The 27,494-nt window shown below is 56.8% G+C and overlaps 2 protein-coding genes and 1 long non-coding RNA gene across 5 annotated transcripts; 2 read left to right on the top strand and 1 right to left on the bottom strand.

Moving 5' to 3' along the window:
• Positions 1-3,945: 3,945 nt before the first annotated feature.
• Positions 3,946-6,254, bottom strand: LOC129682711 (uncharacterized). The gene is made up of 3 exons (XR_008721027.1): positions 5,447-6,254; positions 4,649-4,769; positions 3,946-4,115 (listed from the first exon to the last, which is right to left on the bottom strand). It is a non-coding gene; the product is annotated as an uncharacterized LOC129682711 (long non-coding RNA).
• Hes5 (hes family bHLH transcription factor 5) lies at positions 6,201-8,129 on the top strand. Its single transcript, XM_055615213.1, has 3 exons — positions 6,201-6,831; positions 6,918-7,083; positions 7,177-8,129. Exons 1-3 carry the CDS (start codon positions 6,778-6,780, stop codon positions 7,455-7,457), a joined length of 501 nt encoding a protein of 166 aa, XP_055471188.1. The 5' UTR covers positions 6,201-6,777; the 3' UTR covers positions 7,458-8,129.
• Positions 8,130-9,561: 1,432 nt separating this feature from the next.
• On the top strand, positions 9,562-26,162 carry Pank4 (pantothenate kinase 4 (inactive)). Of its 3 annotated transcripts, none has more exons than XM_055615256.1 (19): positions 9,565-9,882; positions 14,358-14,440; positions 14,833-15,068; positions 15,272-15,455; positions 15,692-15,784; positions 16,112-16,265; positions 16,645-16,826; positions 17,386-17,467; positions 17,700-17,800; positions 19,872-20,027; positions 21,511-21,623; positions 21,816-21,903; positions 22,441-22,592; positions 23,362-23,417; positions 23,612-23,661; positions 24,118-24,222; positions 24,649-24,749; positions 24,881-24,949; positions 25,712-26,162. In XM_055615256.1, exons 1-19 carry the CDS (start codon positions 9,759-9,761, stop codon positions 25,923-25,925), a joined length of 2,343 nt encoding a protein of 780 aa, XP_055471231.1. In that variant the 5' UTR covers positions 9,565-9,758; the 3' UTR covers positions 25,926-26,162. The 3 variants fall into 3 exon arrangements, with proteins under 3 accessions (XP_055471233.1, XP_055471231.1, XP_055471232.1); XM_055615257.1 differs by having other exon boundaries at positions 9,566-9,882; positions 14,833-15,047; XM_055615258.1 differs by lacking the exons at positions 24,649-24,749; positions 24,881-24,949; positions 25,712-26,162 and having other exon boundaries at positions 9,562-9,882; positions 24,152-24,222.
• Positions 26,163-27,494: the final 1,332 nt, after the last annotated feature.

The following is a 27,494-nucleotide window of genomic DNA, read 5'->3' as shown; positions in this document are numbered from 1 at the left end:
GACCCCTGCCTAGGGCTGCAGTGCATCAAGTTCCAGGGGCCTCGGGGCCTCACCTCTGAGGCACACAAATGCCTGGCAGCACACAGAGCTCTCACCGGTGGGGACACCTGACCACAGCTCAGCAGACCTGGAGTTTCCAGGCCCAGTGGGAACAGAGGGGCTGCGGCCGGGCCTTGTGTCTTCACAGAGCACTTCCCTGAGGTTGTTGGGGTACACTCTCCAGCCCCAGGCCCCACCTTAGTCAGATGAGAAAGGAGGTTTTGGAAAGGGAGTATCTCCAGGCCAGCCACCATCAATCCCCAGAGCCCTCAGGGGCCAGTGGGTAAGCAAAAGAGATTGAGGCACACTGAGGTGAAAAGTAGAGAGGACATCTGGGAGCAGCTTGTACAAAAGGATCCAGAAGTGGCCCAAGTCACCCAGCAGTGTGCCAGGCTTGTGACCCCCGCGCTAGGTCCACCATCAGACTCACTGTGTGGAGGAGGGACTTGCTCCGGAGTCTGGAGCTCAGCCCCTCCGCCCTAGCCAGTACGCGCCAGCCCTTCTGAGGATGTTCTCACAGAGGTGGGAGGGAGGAGCTGTCCCTTGATTTGGTCGCCCGGGCTTAGCACGATGTACAGTGCGGGTTCTGGGGCACCTATTTGGGCATGGGTGGCAGGCCACCCTGGCTGCAGATGCTCCTTCTGGGCTGAATCTCAGTAGGGGTACCTCAGCAAGGTCCACAACCTGGAGTCAGTTCCTCAAGACCCAGGGAAGCCTCGTCCTATGGGTCCATCTTACAGACAGGTAAACTGAGTCTCTAGAAAGATCAAGATGTGCTCACCTGTGTAAAAGTCAAGGGCAGAGCCAGGCCTTGACCTGGCCCAGGTCCTTTGTCAGTCCTTGTCAGCCTGCTCTTTGGAACTGCCCTGAAGTAATCCTTCTGTGGAAAAACCGGCAGAGTCGAGCTGCTCCCGGAGCACGTCACCGAAATGCCGCAGGGGGCAGGGGTAAGTCTACAAGGTGAGGGTGGTGCACACACAGAGAACTTTGAACCTGAGGATCAGACTGTGGAGTCAGCCCGAAAAGCAGAGTGTCACAGCCTCTCACCCCATGGAACAGAGCACGGCCAGCACCTCAGGGTTGCTGCCTGTGGCTCTCAAGGCCTGGAGGTTCAGGGCAGGTGTGGAAAGGGGAAGCAGAGGCTCCAGGAAGACGATTTCAGTAGCTGAGGAACCCACAGCTGGAGAACCCTGGTAGAGAGGCTGCCACACAGAAGCAAGGAGGCTGGCCTGCCCCCCATGAAGGTTTGATTTCCTCTTCTGTGCAATAGGTGGGACCCTAACAAACCTTAGCTCACAGAACCCTGCCTGCTGGTGCCTGGCCCTTCTCTGTGCTCTGCACGCCCGGAGCGCCCGAGCTGCTTGGCTCACCAGGGCAGCCGAGAGGGCAGAGCAGCGGGCCCAGGCTAGTGCAACTAAACATGTAACATACTCGAGCACACAGGTGTGGGCGTTTGTGCATGGACACACAGGCGTGAGCACACAGATGTGCAGATGTACATACCGATGTGTTTGCTGGGCCTGAAGGAGCAGAAAGGTGGCTCTCGTGACAGGGTGTGCATGTGTCCATGTGGAAGCACTTTATAAACCATACAGTGGCAAATGTCCTCTTTGGGAAATACTGACAGAGGGGTCAGGGAGAGGGCTCAGTGGCTTAGGCCCTGGCTGCCAGCCTGTCGATTTGAGTTTGATCCCGGGAAGCCATATCACAAGGAGAAAACTGACTTCTTCAAGTTGTCCTGACCTCAACACACACAGACACACACAGAGACACACACATGAGAGATAGGTAAATAGATAGACAGATGGATGTAAGATGAAAATGTCAATAAGAAAACTAACCAAAGTCATGTTCCACACCATGCTGACATTTGGGGATTCTCTATACACCTCCTGCCTTGTCCTGTGCGCCTCCTGGTCAGGTTTCCTGTCTTCACTGTAACTCCATGGTGGACCCAAACTACAGCCCCTAAATCCCTCCTACAGGTTAGGGTCTCTCTTCCAGAGCTCCTCTGCCCACCGTGTGAGGCCACGCTAGCCTCTGCTCAGCCCCTGCACTCTGGTCTGCCGACTGAGAGACGAGATGCCGTGGGAAAGAACGATGCCTTCTTGGACATAGTGCCTCGGTCCAGCTCTTGGGAAAGGGGAAGATTCAGGGCACTGGCCAGGGAGAGCCCTATGGCTTTCCTCCCAGCCCCACGGGGGACACAGACACCTAAATGCTGACAAAAGGCAGGCGTTGATCGTGTGCCATGCTGACAGCCCACCCTCTGTCCCTCATCAGTCATCTGGTTGCCTGCCACCTGGAGCATTGGCTCCGCTGATGGGCATGTTACTTTCCTCACACTCAAAGTATACACCCAAATGTCAGACTATGGCACGATAGCATCTATCTGCCCCCAAAGTGCCCATCCGTTCCTGGGGACTGTCCCCCAGCCATCGCTCAAATCAGCACCCTCTGCTCCGCTGACGCGTCTCTCCTGGAGCTGCCTCCACCTCCCTTTAAGGCTCAGGAAAGCAAGCAACTGTTGAGGGTTTGGACTCCAGCCTTAGCTAGGTGTGGCAGCACATGTCTGTGAGGGTGAGGCAGGAGAATCTCAGATTGGAGGCCAGCCTGAGCTACACAGTAATTCCCCGTCTCAGTTGAAAAGAAGAAAAATCCCAGCCTGGACCTCCATCTTGTTCTCTGTGCTGGTCAGCGCACAAGCAGGAGAGGGTGCCTTGGAGTCAAGTCTGAGCTGGGAATTTACGACAAACTGCTTAGAAAGCGTTTGGCAGTTTTGAGCCAGGAAGTCTCCTGACTTCCACTGCCGGCCTGTGAACTGGAGATAGAAACTCTGTCCTCCCAGCTGGCCTAGGAAGCATTTAGCAGGGATACCCTTAGTTGGGTACACCCCCCTGCAGACCCTGCCTGGAGCACCGCAGGCAGCACAGTCCTCCAAGGCAGACTCAGCAGCTCCTAGTGCTCCTCTCTCCCAAGTCAGGCTCCCGCCATAGCCAGCTGTCCTTCCGGATGGCTGACTAGGGAAAAGGAGGCATCTCCTGGCAGCAGAAGGCTGGACCGGGCTCAGCACGGGACAAACTTGCCTCGGTCATGACTTGGGGAGACTGTCACCACAATCACAGATAAGGTCACTTCCTTGCCGCCAGTTCCCAGCGGAGTGGCTTTCTGCCACTCAAAGCACACTTTCCACTCACTGGCCCCAAGTGAGGGCACCGGAGAAGGGAAGAAGAGAACGGGCTGCTCTTTCCCTTTCGAGTGCATCCTCGCTCCAGACCCACCCCACCCCTCGTCTCGTCCACTGTAAACGCTGTGGAAGCTGGGGCAGCAGGCTGGGGTGCTGCCTCTTCTAGGGCCCAGTGGTCCTCCACGGCCGCACAATCTCTATGCTCTTCTCTAGACAACCTCCCAACTGTGGCCAAATGTACATGACAAAAATTCTCCCACTTCTGTTCGCACTTGTTAAATACACCTGCGACACTGAGCAGCTGTCACCACCACCCGTGCTCATCTCCTGAGCCAGAACTGTCCCCATTAGGCACTGCCACCCGTGTCCCTCCCACCCCAGCTCTTGACAGTCACTGTTGCATTTTCGGCCCATGCATTTGCCAACTCTAGTTCCTCCCATAGTTGGAGTCGTGGAGAGTCTAGCCTTTGAGGCTGGTTTGTCTCCTTAGCACAAGGCCGCAAGGTCCACCTATGAAGCGATCGATCTTCCACTGTACGGATGTTTCACCTGTTCTTTTTCTGCTCGTTGGTCTGTGAACACTTGGATGGCTGTGGCTCCTTGGCTACTGTGTGTGGCACAGCTGTGAGCGCCAGTACGAAAATGTTGAGTATGCTTATAACTTTTATGAGCATAGGCATGGAAGCAGAATTTCTGAATTATAAAATAATTTCGTTTAATTTTTGTCTGCTCTCCAAACAGTTTACCACAGTGCTGTACTCCCATCCTGTAGGAGCCCTCCTTCAGGGACTGGAAGCAGCCTCCCCAAGGCCCTTTCTCATCGGAGGAGATCCTCAGCCTGCCTGTGACTTTCAGCACGGCCACAGCAGACTCAGTCTGCACATACAATCTACAAAACAGTATGATTACTCAATTGAAAGGCCTTGCCAACTCCAGACCCTGCCCAACCTCAACTGCTGCCCCTCCCCCAGACTTACTGAGTTCTTAGGTTGGGTGCTCTAAAAGGCAAACTGGGGACACCTATCCTAGCCTGCCCTGCTGAGCTGGCAGGAGGAGCCCAACTCCCTTCCCCCACCTCACAGTGCCCCTGCAAAGCCCGCCAGCTAGAGCCTTTGCCCCTCCCCCTTTGCAGCTACTCAAGTCCGATGGTGTGAGCCAGGAGCCCAGCGAGTTTCCCACACTTTGGCCCCATTCACAGTGTTAAACGGCCCACAAAGGCCAGGCGTGTGCCTCAGAGGCCGCCTGGGCTGCCATCTGGCCCGCACTCGGGGAGGCAACCAGCCTTTCATCCGGCTGGGATTTAACACCATTCATTTCATATTTCCCACAACTGAAAATTGGATCAAAGCTGCTCGGGTCCAGGAGGGTGGTGAGGAGGAGCGGGGGTGGGGGGCCTCCCCGTGGCCCACCCACCACCCTCACCTCTGGGAGGCCGCTCTCCTAACCCACCGCGGGTGGGCGAGCAGTTGGGGTGGGATGGAGGTTGGACCACATTTCCTGACACGTGTCTCACTTGGGTGAGGTGCTGGATCAGGGGAGGGTCCTGGGAGAAGAGGGCACCAGCCTTAGCCAACAGTCCCCACCAAAGTCTTGGGAAGCAAGTCTGTGCTTGATGACCCGCACACCTAGGAGCAGTCTTGGGTCCTTGACGCCTGTTGCCAAGCACTAATAGTCAGCACACACATAGGCTCAGACCCCGTTTCCAGGTGAATGGTTTCAGGCCCTCCCTGTTCTGCATCCCCTCGGCCCCCAGGTCACCTGCGTGCTCCTGAGCCCGGGGGCGCTGGGGCTCCCAGGACAGGTTACCCTGGCCCCTCCCTGGGATTTGAGATCCATGACAACCACTGCATGAACTTCTTTTAGGCTGCAAACAAGACTCTACCGAGCGACATCAGGGACTCCTCAGCCTTGTAGTCTGGGGTGCTGCCTACCCACCACACAGTCCACAGCAGCCCCTGCGAAGTCCTCAGGACTGTAGAAGCAGAGGCCTGGCATACAGCCTCAGCCTCCCTCCTAGGAGAGGAGCCTCCAGCTCAGGTGAGGGGTGTGATGAGGTCTTGGGGAGGTGAATACAGGTACCCTATCTTGCCCTGGACAGAACATCCTGTCCTGTCTCAGAGCCAAGCCTTCCGCACTGTCCCAGATGGTTCCATCCGTGGTAACCAACGAGCCCTTGTGCTAAGAACTTACGGAGCTGGGCCTGGCAAAAAGCCCACTTACAGCAGTGGGGCTCTCAATTCCTGAGCTCAGACACAGCTGACATCTGTCCGGAGAACCTGGTTCCAGCTCTTGGCTGCAGTGTTGTGATGCCAGCCTCCTTCCTAGACCTGGCTAGGTCTTAGGTTGTTCCTGGGAGGAAGCACAGGCCTCATGCCCTCCCTCAGCCCCTGCAGAGTATGGGAGAAACAGTACAGGTTCCAGATGGAGGGGCGATGCCAGGGCCATCTCCCAGGGGTCCAGGTGGGACTAGTAAGGTGGCCTGGCATCACCCAGAGGGACCCATCCGTGCTGGCACAGCATTCACCCTGTATCCTAGTCTCCGGTCTGCACCTGGTATACACACAGCCAGTGCTGAGGAAAGCAGGAGCACACAGGTGCTGGTGCACTCTCGTGGGCGCGTACACTCACACACAGGGTGGGGGTGGCTGCGAGAGGAGTTAAGGACAGCTAAGGCTTCCTGGCAGCATGAAGACGTGCTGTGGTACCCGCTGGCCCAAGCAGTGCAGATCCGGGTGGGCACAGGGGTTCCCGCAGGCTTCCTGGGCAGGGGCTTCGTACTGGCCACCAGCCACAGCAAGTTCAGGTAGCCCGGAAGTACGCCGGGCAGGCTCCACACGCTGAGTAATATCTAGCCATTTCTAGCTCTGGAGAAGCCACTCCTCCCAAGGGACAGTTTGGGAGCTGGCAATACGGAACCTCTGTCTTAAATCCTACGTGTCTCTCTCACCCTCTACCTGTAGACAGCATGACAGCGGCACCTTTTGGGGGGAGTGTGGCCTACTTTAACCCACTATGCCCGTGGGCAACAGGTCCCAGCTGGGGAGAGAACCCACTCCTCTGGAAGCCGCTGTCTGTTAATTGTAAAACTCATTTTTCTGCGCCTGTGGCCTCTGCCAGCCAGCGGTGGGGAGCCGCTGGGGAGTAGGAGGGGGCACTCCTTCCTGCCCTCCCCACCTCCCTGCGGCCTGGGAAAAGGCAGCATATTGAGGCGCGGGGCTCTCAGCATCAGGCCCCGGGATGCTAATGAGGGCGAGCGCGTTCCCACAGCCCGGACATTGTGCCGCGCGGCCCACCTGCTCCTCGGGGAGCGACCATTGTGCCCGCGCCAATTCACAGGCAATTTAGCGTGCGCTAATGGGCCGGCGCCTTTGTGCGGCCGGCGCCGCCATTGGCCGCCGAGTGTGGGAACGGCCGCGGCGCCCGGACCCCAGGCGCCGGGCCACTGCCCGCGCCTATATAGGGCTGGCGCGCGGGGCTCGGGGCCGCGCCAGCCCGGGACGCCTGGCTTTGCCCGCTCCGCTCCGTTCCCCATCGCCTCCAGAGCGCCAGGCATGGCCCCAAGCACCGTGGCGGTGGAGATGCTCAGCCCCAAGGAGAAAAACCGAGTAAGTGCCGCGCGCCCAGCGCTCGCCGTCCCGTTCCCCCGGGGCCTCCGGCGTCCGCCGCCCGCCTGACGCCTCTCCTCCCGCAGCTGCGCAAGCCGGTGGTGGAGAAGATGCGCCGGGACCGCATCAACAGCAGCATAGAGCAGCTGAAGCTGCTGCTGGAGCAGGAGTTCGCGCGGCACCAGCCCAACTCCAAGCTGGAGAAGGCCGACATCCTGGAGATGGCCGTCAGCTACCTGAAGCACAGCAAAGGTGAGCCCCGCGCCCGCCCCGCCGCCCCGCGCGCCCCGCTCCCGCCGCGCGCCCCGCGCGCGCCCCACTCACGCCGCCCGCCTTTCCTCACAGCGTTCGCCGCGGCCGCCGGCCCCAAGAGCCTGCACCAGGACTTCAGCGAGGGCTACTCGTGGTGCCTGCAGGAGGCCGTGCAGTTCCTGACCCTGCACGCCGCCAGCGACACGCAGATGAAGCTGCTGTACCACTTCCAGCGGCCCCCCGCTCCCGCCGCGCCGGCCAAGGAGCCCCAGGCGCCCGGCGCCGCGCCCCTGCCGGCGCGCTCCTCCGCGAAGGCCGCCGCCGCCGTCTCCACCTCGCGCCAACCCGCCTGCGGCCTCTGGCGGCCCTGGTGACCCCGCGGGGCCCGGAGCGGAGCGGAGGAGGGGCGCGCTCCTCTCGCTCCTCTCTCCCCAGCCGCCGCTCAGCCCCAGGTTGGCCGCACCTTCTTGCGAAGGCTCCCTCCCCAGGCTGGCTGGCCAGCAGGAGGCTCATTCTTCAGAGAATGTGTGTGCAGAGTTGTCATTCAGGGACAGTCGGGGCCCGCCCTCTGCCGCGCGTCCGACCCTGTGGGGTTGTTTTGTGTTTGCATTTCAGCAAGTGACTTCTGGGAAGTTCCCTGTCACCGGGAGTTCTATGACATTTGTAGTCAGGGGTGGCTCACCCCAGCCCGTAGAGGACTTTCTTCGGGGCCCGCTGCTGCTGGGCCAGCACCCTGCAGGCGGGCCGTGCCCTGGGCACACTTGCCTTTTGTGAAGGCGGAACAACAGGTGTTTCCTCATAGGAAAGCACTCAGCCTGCGTGGACATAGGCCAATGGGACCTCACCTAAAGGTCCACGTGGCCTTAGCTGTCTGATACACGCTCATAGTGGGCTGTCTGGGAGGGTAGGGTCTCCATGATGATCCTTAAAGGATTCCTTTGCGTGGGTGGGTGCGTGTGGGCACAGTTTTGTACTTAGAATTTCAATGCTTCCTCATGTGGGAGACCACAGGCTGCTCTGAAGGCTTCTAATAAAACTTCCAGCCCTCTGTGCGTGCGTGTCCCCTGTCCTTGGCAGCCATGGGGCACCCTGCCCCATGATGGGGGTGGAACGTTCACGGAGAGGGATCAGGAGGGTGCTTGCTGGCGGTTCTCTGACAGAGAAAAGGGGAGGCCAGCGGCAGGAGGTGAAGAGGAGAGGCACACAGAGCTGCCTCCGAAGGGAGGGGTCGGGACAACTGCAGCCCTCCTGCCGCTGAGAGGAAGCCTAAGCCGCAGCGGCTCTCCTACCGCAGCAAGCCTTGGCCGTAAAGCCTGAGACAGTGCCTGCCCAGCTTCTGCCACCCTTGTGCACCTGTCCAGCTAATTCGGAAACGCCCTCCCTCCCACCGGGTGGCCCACCCATTCTATTCAGTGAACCTGGTAGGTATGGCCATTGTCTCAGACAGGGCTCCATGGCAGGCTGGTCGAGATCACAGGGCCCCAGAACCACAGTTTCCCGGTGCCCCAAAGGCAACATCCATGGAGCAAGGAGGGGGAAGGCGCTGTGTGTGTCTACAAGTCGCCCTGACCCTGGCCTTTCCCCCTCGGCAGTTCTCATCAAGGCCTCCTCTCATCCCTTTCCATCTCCTCTGCCAGTGGCCACGTGAAGAGGACCCTGCTGAGCCCCCAGATAGAACAAGCAAGGACACAGAACCTCCGTCTCTACTCATGTTGCTCACCACAGGAGCAGCACATTTGTGAATAGGGGAGGAGGCCAACTGCCCTTTCCGAGTGCCCCTCTAAACACAGGCCAGGCATACCCCACTGACAGGGCCGAGCTGCTGTGTCACTCTCAGGAGGAGCCCTGCCACCCTGGGGCAGGCTCTCCCACCAGGAGCATGTCCACCCTGTCGGCAGGCACGGAAAAGGCTGCCTCCTCCCTGAATGGATCCAAATACAAGGCTGCTGAGCCTGTGCCTCAACCCTGTGCTCCAGGAGCTTGCCAGTGTGCAAGCGGCCGCCTACAGGCAGAACCGGAGAGCAGATATTAAGTTACAAGATGGGCTTCTTGGGGACACAGCGCTTGCTCTCAAGGGACTTGAGTCAGCAGTCATTCCAGATCACCTCTGCTTTGGAGCCCTGGCCCCTCTTCCAGGAACCCTTTCCTCCTTTCCCCCTGTTCTTCCTGCAGATTGCCTTTACAGTGCCCATCCCCCCCCCCGCAGACACATACCTCCCCCACATATCCCCTCCCCCTTGGCTGGGCACTCTTCGAGTGTAGGGTCCTTAAAACCACTCCAATTCACATGGGAGTGTTAGCATTGAAGGTCCTACGTCTGTGGAAAACCAGGATGCTGGGTCACCCTAGCAGGAATCACCGCAGAACCAACCTCACAGGAGGAGGGCGCCAGACCCAGGCGGTCTGAAAGCGGGATCCGCAGGCTCAACACAACTAGCCAGCTCAGAGAAAGAACGACATTCCAGAAGCTTTGTATTGGTAGTTTGGAGAAAACAGCCCTTCCTCCCGCAGTCCCGCTTCTAGGACACTCGGCTGGGATGGTCACGGGGCACGAGCTCCAGCACAGGCGGAGGGGGCGGTGTCTTATTAGCATAATTTATGCACGCGATCGTTTAGCAGTCAATTATATGCGCATATATCTCCATGGCTGATGAGGCTGGCCGGGCACTTTCAAAATGGCGGAGCGTGGAGCGAGTGGCGGCGGGAGTGGCGGGGACAGTCTGGACAAGAGCATCACGCTGCCCCCCGACGAGATCTTCCGCAACCTGGAGAACGCCAAGCGCTTCGCCATTGATATAGGTAGCCACGCACTCGGTATCCGAGCGGGCGGCCAGAGCAGCGGGCGCGGGCAACCAGCGGGGGTGGCGGGAAGGACGAAGGGCGGGGGCACGGGCCATGCGCACAGCCTCACGGGTCGCCGCACAGCCGCCTGGGACTTGTAGTGTGTGCAGCGTCGAGTTGTGGGATCGAGCCGGCTTTCGGACTTCAGCTCCCGGTAGGCGCCGCGCGGGTGGAGCGGGGCACGTCGGGCCTCGTAGTCCGCGCAGCGCCGGCCGATTGTGAGGGGTTCGTGGGGGAACGGGAAGGGCGAATTGTCTCGGGGGTCCTAGTTTGCTCAGAATCCCCGGAGGTTTGGCCGGGCATGGCCCTGCGGCACAGTCCGCCGGCGCTCCCGCTTCCCAGGCAGCGATCGAGACTGGGGCCTGGAGCTCAGCGTGCTCCGTGGCTTTGGGCGCCCGCAACTGTCTCCTACGGCCGCCGCCTCCCGCGTGCCTGGTGGTTGACCTCCCTGCCAACCCTCTACAGGCCCGCGTTGGGCTGCCTCCTGCCCCTAACAAGTCCGCGGGGAGGTTCTGTCATAGCCCCTGTGTTCAGACGTGGAGACCAAGACACAGAAAAACGGCTAGTTTTCTCCGGGGTCTTTCGATCTGTAGATAGCAGAGCTAGGACGGCAGCTGCCTAACCCCCAAGCACTCTGCTGTGCATCCTATCATTGGGGAGCCTTGCACCCATCTGCTTGCTGGCGTTTTGCCTGTGTGCCTTTTGATGGCAGCGTGGTCCATGCGGCCCCACACAGCAAGCAGGGCAGCATCCGCTGTCTTGGACTTACCTCTGTGAATGTGTGAGCGTGCTGCCGGCAAGATTCTCTGTTGAATATGTTCATTGCCCGCGTGCTTTTGGGTTGTCTCTCTGAGGTGCTTTTTCTTGTGGGGAATGGACAGTGGATAAAGCAACGATGGCCTGCTCTGCGCCCCGACTTTATCAAGGGGTCAGTGTAGGCTGCTGATGGGGCGTAGGTACCAGCATTTTCGAGTAACACTTGAGATGACTTAATGACTGGCTGTGTGTTGGGCTGGGAGTGGAGAGCTTGCGGGCCCAGCGGTGGGGGCTGGCCACTACCCGACTTCTCCAAAGGCTCTAAGGTAGCTGTTCCTAGGCTTCTGAAACCTTCACTGCAGGGCTAGGTTTTGTGCTTTGTCCTGTGCTCTTTCACTGGTTCGTTGGGAAGAGAGCAAAATTAAATATGTCTTGAAAGCAATTGAAATTGATTTTTAAACATCCATCAGGCAGTTGAGAAAATAGGGTTCACCTTGGATAATCTATGTGGCTCCCAGAGACCATTTAACCAATAGCCGTAAGGCATGAGCTGTAGTGGAGGGGTGCCGTCACACCAAAGGCACTGAGACCAGACACAGGCCACCTTGATGAAAGGGCACTGCAGGGGTATGTTCAGTGTTGGTTTCGCTTCCGCCAGCCTGCGTCCAGGATCTGAATGTAGGACATGCTTATTGTCCCTGTGGACAGACCCCCCCCCCATCCTCCCCTCCACCTTCTGATGGGAGATCACAACTCCAGATGGGGTCAACAGCTCAGACACCTACAAAACTTGTCAGTGTGGTTAAAAACAGACTTCTCCTGTTTCCTCTCTGCTCACTATGTCTCTGGATCCAGGCAGCCTCAGCTGTTCTGTGTTGTTGGCCAGGTCCTTTCCTTTCTTGGATGGGGACACCGATGTCAGCCGGGTTGATTCACTTCTGGACACACAGGCAATGGGAAGGGCACACAGGTCCGAAGAGACTGGAAGTAGTAAATGCTGGGCTGTCTTGCCCTTCCCTGATGCTGTGGTATGCATGTGAAAGTCAGAGGACAGCTTGATGGGAGTCTTCTTCCACCGGGTGGGTCCTGGGGATCAAATTTAAGTCCTCACATTGACAGCAAGCACTGTTCCTCCCTGACCCATCTCACCGGCTCCCACTAATTTCTGATGAATTGCTTAAAATATGTCTCTGTCCATTTGCACAGTCTTGTCCTCTAGGAAACAGTGCATCCTCAGAGGTGAATTAGACAAGCATCTAGAATCAGACAAGCCTGAAGACAAGCTAGGATTGAGGGCAGGAAAGAGGGATCAGGAGGCTTGGGACTACGGCCAGGGATGAGAGTAAGCTCATACACTCACTAAAACAAACACGCCTCTCTGTGCCCTGACAAAGCAAGGCTCCATGATAGTCATCTTGCTGGGACAGGACAGACTTCAGTGTGTCAGTTTCACTGAGGGGAGAGCTCTGGCCTCCAGGCATCCTGGTCTGCATGTCTGTAAATTTGAGTGTCTGCTCTCTAGTAGTCCTGGAGGATTCCTCACAGCTAACGCTTGGAGATAACTTAGCCATCTTACTGTGCTACCTAGAGCCTGCTGCCTGGTCAGGCCTCTGAGAGGTGCAGCAGTGGTGTGCTGAGATTCCAGTTCCCCAGGTGTCACTTGAGGGCAGCTGCAACTACAAGCTGGAAAGTGCCTTTTCTGCCTGCAGGGGCTTGTCCCTGCCATTTGGAACTCTGGGCAGATTTCCCTGGAGTGTATGGCTCACGTGGACAGAGGCTTTATGCCATTCCTGGAGAACAGAGGCTGGCTGTGTGCAGCGTTCTTCGGGTGCAGGGCTCTGGGAAGGTGTCAAGAGCCTGCCTGACTCCAGGTGTGTGATTGATGCACACCCTTAATCCCAGCACTTGGGAGGCAGAAGCAGGTGGATCTCCAGGTTCAAGGCCAGCTTGGGCTACATAGTGAGTTCCAGGACAGTCAAGGCTACATAGTGAGACCCTGCCTCAAACACTGAAGGAAATGGATAGACAGAGCACTGACTGTTCTTTAAAGGGACCCAGGTTCAGTTCCAAGCACGTACGGTGGCTAGCAACCGTCTGTAACTCCATTTACACGGGGATCAGGTGCCTTCTTCTGGCCTCCACACTGCATGGATATGGTGCCCAGGCATTTATTTAGGCAAGACATAAACTAAACTAAAAAAAGACATACACATAAAGTTAAAAGGAAATCTCAAAAATTAAAAAAGACATAAAAATAAAATCTTTAAAAGTCAGCAAAGAAAAGAGCCTGGGCCTGGTGTGAGCCTTTGACCTCCTCTGGCTGCTTCTGGCGTGTTGGCTCCTCCATCAGCCCGGAGAGTCCTGGAGGCCAAGGCCCACGCTCTGACCCTGGTGTCTCGGCGCTGCCGTGTGTTGCCCGCCTGCTGTGTTAAGATGGGAGGTCAGGTGTGGTCAGTCAGTTTACTTGGAGCCTGTCAGGGTTGGGGCTTGAGACTGCGTGGTTGGTGTTCAGTGCTGGACCCCGCATGTGCAGGCCAGTGCGGCAGAGCTGCATCCGAGCCCGCTGGTGTAGAATGACTTTCAACTCCTCGTACATATATCTTGTATATGATACTTCCCCACATGTTCCCCCTTATGCCCCTCCTGCCTTTCATTGGCCTTTGTCTCTGTAGATGGTGTTACTTCTCTCATGTTGTCTGCATATGTACATATATGTTATAGTACTTATGTAAAACCTAGGAATCATAAATAAGAGGAGTACAAATTTGTCTTTCTGAGACTGCCTTAATGTGTCTCATACAATCATCTCCATTTGTTTCCATTTTCCTGCAAATGACATACTTCATTCTTCTTATGGCTGGAAAAAAAAATTCCATGTATAAGTATACACATTTTCAACTTGTCCTCTGTCCCTCAGCCCACATTTTATTTTTCACTGTGAGGCAGGAGCTCACTCAGCTGCCTGAGCTAGCCTTATACTTGTGATCCTCCTGCCTCTGCCTCCAGTTACCTGGGATTATGGGTCTGTACCAGCAGGCCTGGCTGTGTAACTGAGTATTTGGAGAGAAGTGGTCAGAGAATGACCTCAGGCTGTTCAGGCCCTTCCGCCTTTTGTCTCTAATTGGCCTGGAGCTTTACCAAGTAGGCAAGACTGGCTGGTAAGGGAGCCCTAGACATTTGTCTGCCTTTTCCTCCCATTTTGTGATCACTGGGATAATAAGCAAATACTACCACCCCATGGGTTTTGGGGGTCTGAATTCAGCCCCTCACAGTTGCAAGGCTAATGCTTTATCAACTGAGCCCCTCCTCAGCCCTTAAAAACTAAATTTTCTTAAAAGCTGGCAACAGCTGAGTGCACTTGGAGGCAGATTGGCTCCCTTTCTGCTTTAGGGCTTTGTGACTATGGGAAGGGAAACCTTGAACTCAGATCAGTTAAGAATCTGCAGGGCCATAGAACCTGTGAAGAAAAAATGCTCCCACAGGGTGATTTGTATCTGTGCTCATCTGTGCCCACTGGGATCTTAAGTTCACATAGCACTAAGTCCACAGACTCAGTGTTCAAGGAGAAGGCTATTTGTGGAAGCATGAGAGGGCCTCCTGCGAGCTCACAGGAGGTGGAGTCAAGGTCTCCTTTGTCCTCTTCTGAACTTTGCCTGGTTTTTGTCTTCTCCTTGTAGGTGGATCATTGACCAAGTTGGCATACTATTCCACTGTACAACACAAAGTGGCCAAAGTGAGGTCGTTTGACCACCCAGGAAAGGTGAGCCCCACGAGGTGGGTAGGATGGTGTGCCAGTGGAGGTAGTCAGGGTGGCTGCTTCCCTCTGGCCTCGGACCTCATGCTGTCACTTTCGTTTGTTGTCCCCTGCTGTTGACACATGTCAGCACTGTGTTCCTGGAGATGATTGCTCTTCCCTGACTTGTGTGTAGTTTTCCTACCCTTGGAGGGCTCACCTCCCCTTCCGCTGTTCCTTGTTCAGTGCCCTTCTCTAAGGGTCTGGGCTACCGAGGCCTCTTTCCCCTGTCTGCTGTGTCTGCCTTGGCCCAAGCTCACATCAGGTATTTTGCATGTCACAGGCAGTGAATGCCTGATATGCTGGCCAGGCTGCTCAGGGCCCTCCTTGCCTCTTGAAGACTTTTGAACTCTTTCCAGGACATGGAGCAGGACCACGAGCCTCCCTATGAGGTCTCAGTTCAGGAGGAGATCACAGCACGCCTGCACTTCATCAAGTTTGAGAATGCCTACATGGAGGCCTGCCTGGACTTCATCAGAGACCACCTTGTTAATACTGAGACCAAGGTCATCCAGGCCACCGGGGGCGGAGCCTACAAGTTCAAGGACCTCATTGAGCAGAAGCTGCGCCTCAAGTGTGTGGAACCTCACCTGTGGTACCTTGTTGTGGGGGGAGGCCCTGCACACTGCTGCTGTGTGTGTGTGTTGCCTTGGTGTCATTGCAAGCGTCAAGCCTGTCAAGAATAGAAGCTAAAGCTTGGCCATGCCGAGGACCACGTGGACACAGTCTGGCTGCTCTGTGCTGTGTCCCAGCAAGTGCACGTGGTTGACTCTTGTGACTCAGTTCCTTCATTTGCAGGGTGGACAAAGAGGATGTAATGACCTGCTTGATTAAGGGGTGCAACTTCGTGCTGAAGAACATCCCACATGAGGCCTTCATGTACCAGAAAGACTCAGACCCAGAATTCCGATTTCAGATAAATCATCCCAACATCTTCCCCTACCTGCTGGTCAACATTGGCTCCGGAGTCTCCATTGTGAAGGTGAGTCCACAGAAAGAGAGCCGAATGACTCCACACCCGCTAGCTATGTACATGCTGTGCCACAGCCGCCACGGGCAGAGGGACGGGTCTGACGCTGCGTCAGTGCCGCCCTGGGCTCAATTGGAAGAGTACGGCAGAAGCTCCTGGGGAGGGCGTGGTGGCCCTGACCGAAACTCCCTAGCAGCCTCTGTGGCCTGCAGCCCGGCGCCTGATACACCTGCCCTGCTCTTCCTCAGGTGGAGACAGAGGACCGGTTCGAGTGGGTTGGTGGAAGCTCCATTGGAGGAGGCACCTTCTGGGGGCTCGGGGCTCTGCTCACCAAGACAAAGGTATTCTCTGCAGAGCCTCCGCTTCGTGCAGAAGGCCCTCGCTGCAAGTCTGCAAAAGCTGCTCCCCAGCCTCTGTCCTGGCTCTCGAGAGAGGGCTTAGACTCCCGAGACTGAGCTGTTTGCCCTCTGAAGGACAAGCGCTCGGAACCACTGGAGCTCTGCCAGCTCAGTGGTAGAGCATCCCGCTTGCCAACCCCTGCCCTTTCCCCCTGTGCTGGGGGAGGGTCATTCACATCTGACCTAGCTGGCTCCTCTTTGATATCCAGGGTGGTGAGGGTCTCCCAGCTGCCAGGCCCCTCACTGCCCCGCTCTGCTCTGCCTCCACAGAAGTTTGATGAGCTGCTGCAACTGGCCTCCAGAGGCCGGCATGCCAATGTTGACATGCTGGTACAGGACATTTATGGTGGGGCCCACCAGACCCTAGGGCTGAGTGGCAACCTCATCGCAAGCAGTTTTGGGAAGTCGGCCACTGCTGACAGAGGTAAGTGCTGAGATCTGCCCTTCACAGTGACCCAGGCCTGGCCAGTTTCAGTGCCCAGGGCCTCACTCTGCCCATTGGTGTGGAGAGACAGGTCTCACAGAACCCCTAAGACTGTTCTTGCTAGCCTTTGGGGCTCACCCTCCCAGAATCCTGCTTTAATTCATCAGAATGATGCCAGATGACTTCCTCAGCCCCTGCTCCCAAGAAAATATAAGCTAGGAAGAGCAGTTAGGACATTGTTTTCTCTTGAAAACAAAGACTTGTTCATTCAGAATTGAGTCTTACCTCCCATCCCATAGCTCTGTGCCCTTCCTCCTCCAGCTGTCTGTCACTCGTTGACATAACCCCATACCTGGCTTTGTTTTCATTTCCCTCTCAGAGTTCTCCAAAGAAGACATGGCCAAGAGCCTGCTGCACATGATCAGCAATGACATTGGGCAGCTCGCCTGCCTCTACGCCAAGCTTCACGGCTTAGACAGGGTCTACTTTGGGGGCTTCTTCATCCGGGGCCACCCTGTGACCATGCGTACCATCACCTACAGCATTAACTTCTTCTCCAAGGTGACCGCAGCCATTTCCTGTCCCTGGGTGCTGGTGTGGGGTCAGCTCTTCCCCCTTGCTCCAACATACCCCTGAAGGTCTCCCAAAATGGCGACATGCTGGCCAAAATTCATTTCATGCCCAAGGGGCACATGTAAGGCTCTGGGATGGGACAGTCACAGTTCCTTGCCACCAGGCTCCTTGGGAAGATAAACCTCCACAGGCCACTGGCCCTCCTACCCACCCAGACCTTCTGGTCAACTGTACCTTCCTCCTGGTCACTTAGGCATTCTGTGCATTGAGTGTAAGCCTGTTAGAATGAAGGGCAATCAGGGACTGTCCTTTCATGAGGTATCTGGGCCGGCGGGGTGCTCCAGATTGGCGCTCAGGATTAGGTAGTTGTAAGGTCAAGGTGGCCTTATGTAGTCAGTCTTCCCTTAGGTTTCTCAGCCAGCAGGCCACCCTGTGGCATGCAGGTACCATCCATTGGCAGGGTATCAGGCAGAAGTTGGTGCGCTGGTGTGGTGGGTCCAGAGTGGATCTGACCAGACACTGACCAGTTACCTGTGGGCTGGGGCAGGGTGAAGTCCAGGCGCTCTTTCTGAGACATGAAGGCTACCTGGGAGCCATCGGGGCGTTTTTAAAAGGAGCCGAGCAAGACAGTGAGTAGAGTCACTGCACTGAGCAGTGGCAGGCTGTGCAGGAAGTGGCCTGTGCCCTGCTCCGGGCATCTGGGTGGGAGAGTGGGGACCAGGGGGTGGGGCATGAGAAGTCGCAGAGCGGGTAACCCCTTAGCGTGTAAATAGACCAGTGATTTTATCCCTTTTCCTCCTCTACTTTCCCCTTTGAATCAAGGGCGAGGCTGACACGGTGACCAGCTTCTCGTTTTTCCAGATCCTAACCAGTACAGCTGGGGTGAGAACTACGCAGCCAGCTCCGGGCTGATGAGCACGTCGCCCGAGCTGTGCCCGACACAGCGGGCGAGGAGCGGCACAGTGAGTAGCAGGCCCTTCCGGCACAGCCTGCCCGGCCGTCTCCGCTGTGGCCTCTCAGCGTACACGCTGGTTTTATGTTGAAGGCAGGAGGCCTGAGAGGCTGGTGGCCTGTGCTTAGCACTGAGCTGGCAGCTACAGGCGAACCAGCAGCAAAAGGGAAGAGTAGGGCTTTGGTCTCGGCTTGCTGCCGACAGCTTTGAGTTTCTTGTTAAGTCTGTTCTCCCTGGAATGTCCTAGACCCGTTTCTCAACTTACCACATAGGGTGAAACCCACCGTGACTGTAGACATTTGGCTTACCTGCTCAGAGCCAGGCTGAGCACTGTGGAGCTGCGGAGTTAGGAGACCATTAGCTTAGTGAGCCCTCTTGGTGTGGTCTCCTGACAGGCATGTGGCGGCTGAATGCCCACAGTGACGTAGCTGCCATTTTACCAGCTTTTGGCCGTCTGATGACTGGCCATGGAGTGATACCATGGACGTCTAGGAAAGAGCTGGCATGAAGGCCGCTACCTGAGGCAGGAAGAGGCCACCACCGTCAGGACAAGGTTGTCAGCACTGGTGGAAGTGGCTTTTCATTGTGGGTGCAGCCTACCTTGTCGTGAGCCCAGGCCTCCCAGCAAGCACATGCTACATGTTCTGTGTACATGTCAATGGCCAGGCTACTCGGGGAGCTGCTGCTCAGAAGTGAACATCTTCCCCCCTTAGTTTTTAATCCATCAAGTGGCTGAGACCTGCCACGGGGATTCCAAAATGAAGGGAGACGATGGCACACAAAACCATCCTGTGTCTGTCCTGGAAGGTGGCCACGTTTCCCTTCATAGAGCAGGTGATTGGCACTGGCTCACCTGTTCCACAGCTGGGGCTGCATAGCTTGTGCTGGTCACACGGCACAGAGACAGCCAACACGCAGGCAATGGGCAGTCGGTTGAGGCTTATATTGCCAAGAGAGATAGAAGTAGGCCTGGGAGTCTCTGCTAGGAAAGCCAACTGATGCCTTGGCAATGGCAAGACCTATGGAGTGGGAATGTGGTTGTGTATTAACCAGGAACACGGAGCCTGGAGTGCTGTGCATCCCTGTGTGTAGAGAGCACTAAGGCTGGGGTGCTCGGTGGAGCCATGGTTAATAGCGGCAACCCCTGCCCATTTCTGGTCATTTTGGAATTTCCCAGGCCTTTCTTGAAACCTTGCCACCTGTATGTGTTCCCGGGTTTTACAAGCATTTGTCCCTGTGGTACTGTGAGCCTTAACTCAGAATTCATGCTCAGTCATTACAGCTGAAACCCCCTGGCTGAAGGGGCTTGACTTCAGGGCTGTGGTGTGGCTGAGAGACACCTGAGGTCACAGAGAGCTGGCCTTGGAGCAGAGGTCACACTTAGGCTGCCTCTGTCTTTTGATAGTTTCCGGGCCCAGAGCTGCTGCTGGGCATAAATAGCTCGGCCTTGCCTCACTGCTGTGCATATGCTGTTTCTGCTGCTCTCACCTTAAGCCGTGGCTGCAGACACACTCACAGGCTTGCTGCTGTGCCTGTGGGCACATGTGGCTGCCTAACGTCCTGTCTTGCTGGTTGCCTCAGGGCCAGAGTATGAGGAGCAGCCCTGTAGTGCGGTTCAGACTTGTCAGCTGGACAGGACGGAGGCCAGGGCATGAGTGGGCAGTGAGCTGGGCAGGCAGAACTGAAAGCCTCAGGAGCACTGGGCTCTTAGCTTTGTAATGCATGTGTACAGATACATACATACATTCTCACACACACGCACACTGAGCAGCAGGAGTAGGGCTGATTGAGAACTAGACCTGTAGCTCAGGCTGAGTGTTGGGAGGAAAACAGCAGGAGCTGGTTCGGAGCAGCAGAGGGAGCGTCAGGGAGAGATGGGGCCGATCTGAAGCTCTTAAGAGGAGACCCACTTCACAGCCAAGCAGTGGGCTGAATCCAGGAGGTCTGGCTGGTGGCTTCGAGAAGAGGCTCCAAAACGAGGCAGGTGGGAGCTATTTCATTCGTGTTGAAAGCCAGAGCTTACACCGGGCTTGTGGTCTTTTCTGACAGTAATGTTTCCATCAACCTCTTTTCTGTCCTAGTTTGACCTCCTGGAGATGGACCGGCTCGAGAGGCCACTGGTCAACCTGCCCCTCCTTCTGGACCCATCCTCCTACGTGCCTGACACGGTGGACCTGACAGATGACGCTCTGGCCCGCCAGTACTGGCTCACATGCTTTGAGGAGGCCCTGGACGGGGTGAGGCTCCAAGCTGTAGCTGGTGGAGACCACGTGGTCGCCCAAGCACCTGGGCTGCTGCAGCGCTTCCCCGGCTCCATGCCTGTGAGGGCCACCGGGGGAATGAAGGCGGAAAGGGGCAGGGATACCTTCCAGAGTCTTGTGGTCTTAGCAAGTAAAGAATATTTCTGTCCCGGAGGAGTGTGTTGGGGTGAGGGCGTGTTTTAGCGAGAAGCTTCTGCTGAGCAGCACACGCCGTTACCGTTTACCGTCTACCGTCACACACACCTGTTTGCTTTTGGCATGTCTTTAGAGAAAGGGTCTTACTCTGTAGCCCAGGCTGTTGAAATTCACTGTGTAGCCCAGGCTTGCCTCGACTCAAGCTCCTTCTCCTCAGCTTCTGAGTGCTGGGATTATAGAGGCCTGTGCCACCAAGCCAGGCACCTGTTCTGATTTTGGCATGAAAAGGATTATGTGTTGCCTTGTGGGACCTCTCCTCTGTTCATTGTTTTCTGTCTCTGTGTAGGGACCTGACAGAGTAGGAAGAGCTTCTTTTCGCTCACACCTTCAGAGATTTCAGCCTATGCCCTGCCTCACCACAAAGCCCCCTGTAGACCTGTGGTGAGGCAGAGCATTGCTGAGACAGGGCACAGTTGAGCAAAGCTGTTCTCTCTGTGGCACCAAGAAGCAGAGGAGGGGTTGGGAGGGGCCAGGGCTGGTGTGGTGGTACATACTTTGCTCCCAGCACTCAGGAGGCAGAGATAGGCAGATCTTCATGAGCCTGAGGCCAGTCTGGTCTCCATAGGGAGTTCAAAGCCAACCAGGGCTACATAGTAAGATCTTGATAAATATGTATGTATGCACACACACACTTCAAGGCAAGCCCCTAGTGACCACTCCCTCAGGCAGGCTCCACCTCCCTTGTTCTACTTCCCAACAGCCTCAGTATCTTCAGTCTGTCAATGACAAGCTCTTTTTGCCTTCCAAAGGCCCCCTCTGAATGTTGCTTGCATCAGGGACTAAGCCTTCAGTACAAAGCCTGTTTTGGGCCACTTTTCCCTTGTGCATCTTCTACCCTTCCCAAAGCCAGCACTGTGTATGGGGGAGCCAGCTTCTGGGAGGCGTCGGCCTGCAGCTGGTAAACTTTGAGCTCAGGCACGCTGGAAGGTTGTGGCCACAGTAGGATGTTCAACCCTCTTTCAGACATCTGGGTATACACTGAGTGAGGGTCACAGCCTGAACCCTTATGTCCTCTTGGTGGATGTAAGTCAGAGCCTCCTGTCTCCTGCCTCCCAGAGCAGCAGCAGGATGCTTGTCGTGGGTGTCGTCTTTAAAAGCTGAAGCACAAAAGGCTCTCACCATTCCTGTGGTTCTAGCTGCACACATGTGCTCCGGCACAGCTGGGCAAGGTCCCACCAGCCTGTGCCTGCCTAGAGCTGTGCCTGCCTCGGAGGAATTTGCCCAGGGCCAGGGCAGAGCTTCTTTGACCCTCTGCTGTTGGCAGGTGGTGAAGCGAGCTGTGGCCAGCCAGCCAGAATCCATAGACGCAGCTGAGAGGGCAGAGAAGTTCCGGCAGAAGTACTGGGGAAAGCTGCAGACGCTGCGGCAGCAGCCCTTGTGAGTCCCATGACCAGGCTAGCCTCTGCCTATGGGCTCCTCACGGAGGTGTCCCCTCTTGTCGTGGGGACCAACCGGCCTGGTGGGAGATGAAGCCAGGTGCTGTGGATGGGGCAGGACTCTCACTGGGCTCTCCTGGGCTCTGGGAGGCCTGTCTTCTTCAGCTGCACTCCATTCTGCTTTTGTCCCCAGTGCTTACGGGACCCTGACTGTGCGCAGCCTGCTGGACACACGGGAGCATTGTCTGAATGAGTTCAACTTCCCAGACCCGTACTCCAAGGTGAGCCGCTTGGACCACAGCTTGGGCGCCCACAGCCAGGAGGTCTGAGCCCACACTGCCTGGTTCTCAGCAGACAGCTGTCCTCAGGAGCTGGGGGCCAGGAGCTGGGGGCCAGCCACCGTAGGCCCGTGTGTTAGCACTCCTCAGGTCTTCGCTAGGAGCTAGAGGCCCCTTGTCTCCTTCTTGTCAGGCCTCTTGTCCCTTTCCCACCTACCCAGTGCACAGGGGTCTCTGGGGGTGCCTGCCCTTGTGCCCTCCTGACTCCGTTTAATCTTGTGGGTCAAAGTGTGTCTCACCCAACACCATGAAGACATGAGGGCTGCCCCAAACCAGTAAGTAAGCTGGTGCTCCAGGGGCTCAGCCCTCTCAGGAGCGTGACAGCCAGCATCCCCTTCTCCCAGGGCAGTCAGGCTTGCATCCTCAGTGAGCCTTCTTTATCACCGGCCTGCAGAGACCACCTTTGAGGCCACAAGGAGTGGAGAGAGTACACTTCAGGGTGAGCACCAGTAAAGCAATGTTTGTGTGTCTTCCCCACAGGTGAAGCAGAAAGAAAATGGCCTCGCGCTAAAGTGCTTTCAGAGTGTGACGCGCTCCCTGGACTCCCTAGGCTGGGAAGAGCGGCAGCTGGCCCTGGTGAAGGGGCTGTTAGCCGGGAACGTGTTCGACTGGGGAGCCAAGGCCGTGTCTGAGTACGTGTCTGAGGCCTGCGCACCGAGTCCCTTCCTTCTCTCCTGAGGTGGCCTGAACTGGTTCATTCTGTGGCTGACAGATGCCATTCTGCCACCAGGCTGTCTAGACCCACACCCAGCTTGTTTTGGGTTGGCCCTGCATTAACAGTGATGGGCAAGGGCCCAGAGCCACAGGTCTTTGTACTACTGGAGGTTTTCTGGGCAGGCACAGATCATGGTGAGGTAGAGTTGAGCTTTAGAGCTGACATTTTCAGGGTGAAAGTCCAAATTCATTGTTACTAAATACAGCAGGGATTGTTGACATGTAGCGTCTGCTGTGGCCAAGACACCTTGCAAAGGCGCTGGCACCCGCTGCACACTGGGACAAGCGTGTTTCTAAGAAGCATCAAGGCTCCTCTCCTGGAGCAGCTGTCGAGTTGCCATCTCCACGCTGGGTCACCCTAGGCCTGAGCCTCGCTGGGTGACCATGCCACTTGGCTGGCGTGAGGCCACATTGAAAAGGCTTGTTTACGCCCCACTCTCAGCACGGCTGTCCATGGGAGGCCCCAGTGTGGCCACGTAGCTGAGGCTGCCAGTCACAGAAGGAGCCCTCTGCTGCTCTGCGTAGCTCTGAGCTCTGACACTGAAGGGATTTCCGCTGCTCTGCCTTGAGCTGAGTGTAGGTGCTGCCAGGCCGGCGCAGCCCAGCTCAGAGACACCTACCAGCTGCTTTGGGCTGGAATGTGGTGTGTGTTTCTTGCTTCATTTCAATGTTTTCTTCTCTGCACAGTGTCCTCGAATCGGACCCCCAGTTTGGGTTTGAAGAAGCAAAGAGAAAATTGCAAGGTATGGACACCACGGATGCTTGGTGCCCTGGGAGGGTGGGTGGTTGGCTCTGCAGAAGTTAGGCACCAGGGCAGGGCCAACCCCTGGGTGCTGCTAACCATGAGGGCTGAGGGGATGAGCACAGCCTCCCCTTGTTGAAACAAGCACTGACTCTGTGCCTCAGCTTTCCTGACTAGAGTTCTATCTCCTCACAGAACGGCCCTGGCTGGTGGATTCCTACACCAAGTGGCTCCAGAGGTTAAAGGTATGTAAGGCGCCTCTTCTTCTGCCCTTGGGGGTTGGAGCACAGAGTCTGGACCTAGCCAAAGAGGGTGGCCACCGAAGGCATTAGGCTTCCTGTGACCTGGTGTAGTACCCCCTCCCCTCCAGTGGCCCGGGACACAGGTATGACCTGTAGCCCAGCATGCAGAGCTCACAAGCTCCCAGCTGAGACTCTAAAGTCTAAAGTCAGGTGTGACTCGGGTATGAGGTTCTGGGTTCCATCCTCAGTGCCACAGGAAAAAAGATGTCCTCATTCCTTGCATGACCTCTTGCAGTGACCACTGGCCAGGTCACCTGGCCTGTCCCCATTGCCTGCCCCACTCTGAGACCCTGTGCCCTGACCCAGCCCCCAAAGGGGGCTGGTGGTGTAGAGTACAGTGGTGTGTGAAACGCTTGAATGCATCTGTTCCCAACTGAACGTCCTGGTTTTGTCTTACAGGGGCCCCCTCATAAATGTGCCTTAATTTTCGCAGATAACAGTGGAATAGACATCATTTTGGGAGTCTTCCCCTTTGTCAGGGAGCTACTCTTTAGAGGGACTGAGGTGAGTGAAAAGGCTGGGTGGGTGGGACCCTTCCCCTGGGCTATCTGCTGTTGGTGGGGTTGGCGTCGCCCTGGGCTTCTGGCGGTGGTCAGAGCTCCTACATTTGTGGCAGGTGAGTGCAGGTGAGGCCATGGAGCACCTGGGCCTGTTGGGTGTGGGCTGTAGTTTAAGGTCTGGGTTCCGTCTGCTTCCTGTTTCCTGGAGAGGCAATTTCCAAGACTTGGGAATACGTGAAAGGTTCTCCTGATTCAGGAGGCAGGCAGAGGATGGGATGGGAGGCAATAAAGCTTGCTCCAAGCACAGCCCGCCTCTCAGAAGCCACAGAGCTCTGGGATTGTTCAGGGCCCTGCTGCCCAGCAGTTGGCGCGGTGGTGAGTTTTGGCCACAGCCCTGTTCTAAAGAGCTGCTGCCCCTCCCCCACCATAGGTCATCTTGGCATGCAACTCAGGCCCTGCCCTGAATGACGTGACGTACAGCGAGTCCCTCATCGTGGCAGAACGCATTGCGGCCATGGACCCTATCATCTGGTAGGTTCTGGCTACCCATGTGGGCTCATGCAGGGGTGGGCCTGACAGCTACTGAGAGATTCGCAAAGAAGGGTTCTGAGGGTTCTTCTCAGAGGGCCTCTCCCGGGCCCTGAACACCTGCTTTTCTACAGCTCGGCACTCAGAGAAGATAGGCTGCTGCTGGTGCAGACCGGTTCCAGCTCCCCGTGCCTGGATCTCAGGTAACCCAGCTTCCTTCCTCCCGCTCTGTGCCAAACCAGCCAAGCCGCTGCTTGCTGGCTTGTGGCCCATGTAGCCACTCCTTCCTGTGGCCTGCAGTGCAGATGGGCAGCTGAGGCAGGCTCTAGGCCTTGGGCATTCCTGTAGCAGGGAGCGCCACCCCATCGTCTCCACAGGCCGTCAGTGGCCTCCACTGCTTTTTAAACATTGATTTACATGTCGTTTACTTACTGTGTGTGTGAGGCCGCAGCTTGTGTAACGGCCAGAGGACTACTTGCAGGACTTGCCTTTGCTTTTCACCATGTGGGTTCTACGGAACAAACTCAAGTCATCAGGCTGGTAGAAAAGTGCCTAAAGCCAAGTTGGGCCTGGTGTGCACGCCCTTGATCCCAGCGCTCAGGCAGAAGCAGGCGGGTCTCTGAGTTCAAGGCCAGTCCGGTCTATAAAGTGAGGCCAGGACAGCCAAGGCTACTAAACCCACTGAGCCATCTTCCTGGCCACACCTCTCAGTGCTTCCTGCAAAGAGCTGCACAGTACTAGACAAAGGAGGTGACAGAAACGTGGGCACTGGGAAACCCTGGCAGTGCTGTAGGTGGGGTTCCTGGCGGCAGCGGAAGGCCACTGCGGGGAGGCCTCAGTTAGCAGGGGCTGCTGAGCAGAGATGCCATCCAGCAAGAGAACGGGGTTGGTGTCCATGCAAGGGTGTTCAGTGCAGGTTGTAGCCGGTCCCTTGCTTAACCTCACTGTCCCCTCCTTCCCCGAAGCCGCCTAGACAAGGGGCTGGCCGTGCTGGTGCGGGAGCGCGGTGCCGACCTGGTGGTCATCGAGGGGATGGGCCGCGCCATCCACACCAACTATCATGCATCGCTGCGCTGTGAGAGTCTCAAGCTGGCAGTGGTGAAGAACGCCTGGCTGGCTGAGCGGCTAGGTGGCCAGCTCTTCAGTGTCATCTTCAAATACGAGGTTCCGACCAACTGAGAGGCCAGCTCTGCCTGCCTGTCCCTCGTCAGGAGTGTGATTTACTGCGAGGGGCCCGTGTTCACACCAGAGCATTGATACTGTGCTTCTGTGACAGTGTGTGTACCAGAGCCGCCCAACCCAGCCTTGTCCTGTGGGGCACTTGTGTTGGAATGTATTTAACTGTTAAATAATCTTTTATATATATATACATATACATATACATATATATATATAAATACACACATTCATCTGGTGAGAAAAGTGCCTGACACAGCGGGTCTCCCGGAGACCAGATCCATTTTCTCTGTGCTGCTGAGAAGATGCCCACAGCCCTGAGTGGACTGTGGCAGCCCCAACTGACCACCTGAGGCACCTCTGGAGCTACTGAGTGCTGACCTGCCAGTCCTGTCCCATCGCCGCTGGGTCTCAGTGTTTCCCCCCTCCCTGCTTCCTGACTCGGGAGCAAGCGTCAGCGTGTCTGTGCGCTGAGCCAGCCCCCGGCCCCACAGCTCCTCAGGACAGCACGGAACGCTGAGCAGCACTCCTGTGTCAAGAGCTGGTGGAGAGGGAGCTTTGTCATGGAGGACCCTCAAGGGCTCTTGAGGGAGCTGGGCAGAGCCCGGCAACCTGTGTGGGTTTGTTCCTGCGGCTTTGATTCCAGGCCGTGGAATCAAGCCGTGGGGCTTGGCATCTGGGAGTGCTGGGAGAGCCAGGCTGTTGGCCCTTCCTGACCTGACGTGCAGTGAGGGCATGTAGAGCTACACAGGTAGGTGTGTTCCCAGGAGTGCTGGTGGGGTCCTGCGCGCCAGTTCCCACAGCAGGGCCGTGTTCTTGGTGCCTGAGGCCAACGCTGGCCCGGCAGGTGGAGAGAAGCAGGTCGGCTGAGTGTTACCTGTCGTGGTGGCAGCTGCTGCTCTGCCTTCCTCTTCCCCACCGAGACCGCCAGTGGCCGGGCACACACAGGTATGGGCCCATGAAGTGACAGCCTGGGTAAAGCGATGTGATTGGGGCCTACACCCAGGGTCGTCTAGACTTACCCACCTATTTTCCCTGCCCCCAGGGGTTTTCAGGGGCCATTTCAGGCCCTACCTGATGTCTTTATCTGCCCTGGATGCTCAGGTGGGTCGTAACACCTAAGATTTGTGTGGTGGCAGCCATTCCCTTGCGGACCGGGCATTATGTGGTGCCTGTAGACAGGAAGAACTGAGGTCTGGCCCTCCCATAGCCACCAGAGGGCAGCAGGTGCCACAGTAGTCCTACAAACGTTAGTCTTTGAGGCCAGGGCCCATTTCCCCCTTCCAGCCTACCTCAAGTCATCAGCTTGGGTGGCTGTTGGGCGCAAGCCAGGGCTCTAATGTCTAGAAGTCCCCATTCCTGGACTGGGGTGTGTTCCTTGGTCCCAGCTCAGGTGGGAAAGCCCTGCTTGATTAGGCCTGCTTTTCCTGAGCTTCAGGCTGGCAGGGCTGGCTGGGTCTTAGAACTGTCTGAACTGGGAAGATGGTCTAGTTTCCATCCCCGGCTTGGGTAACTCCAGGCCCACCTTGGGCAGGGTCACAGTGGCCCCTGATCTCCCATTTGCCTTAGCTG

Source organism: Psammomys obesus, unplaced genomic scaffold, assembly GCF_907164565.1.
Source record: "Psammomys obesus unplaced genomic scaffold, mPsaObe1.curated_primary_1811, whole genome shotgun sequence".
In the NCBI taxonomy this organism is placed as follows: Eukaryota; Metazoa; Chordata; class Mammalia; order Rodentia; family Muridae; genus Psammomys; species Psammomys obesus.
The sequence above is the reverse complement of the archived record's forward strand: the minus strand, read 5'-3'. Positions and strand labels throughout refer to the sequence as shown.

Bases quoted from the DNA above. Each gene is read 5' to 3' on its own strand.
- Hes5 (XM_055615213.1), top strand. From the start codon at position 6,778: ATGGCCCCAAGCACCGTGGCGGTGGAGATGCTCAGCCCCAAGGAGAAA. The intron at 6,832-6,917 runs GTAAGTGCCGCG...CTCCTCCCGCAG, and splicing joins GCCCCAAGGAGAAAAACCGA to CTGCGCAAGCCGGTGGTGGA. The intron at 7,084-7,176 runs GTGAGCCCCGCG...CTTTCCTCACAG, and splicing joins CTACCTGAAGCACAGCAAAG to CGTTCGCCGCGGCCGCCGGC.
- Pank4 (XM_055615256.1), top strand. From the start codon at position 9,759: ATGGCGGAGCGTGGAGCGAGTGGCGGCGGGAGTGGCGGGGACAGTCTG. The intron at 15,069-15,271 runs GTACCTTGTTGT...CTTCATTTGCAG, and splicing joins TGTGTGGAACCTCACCTGTG to GGTGGACAAAGAGGATGTAA. The intron at 21,904-22,440 runs GTGAGCCGCTTG...TCTTCCCCACAG, and splicing joins TCCCAGACCCGTACTCCAAG to GTGAAGCAGAAAGAAAATGG.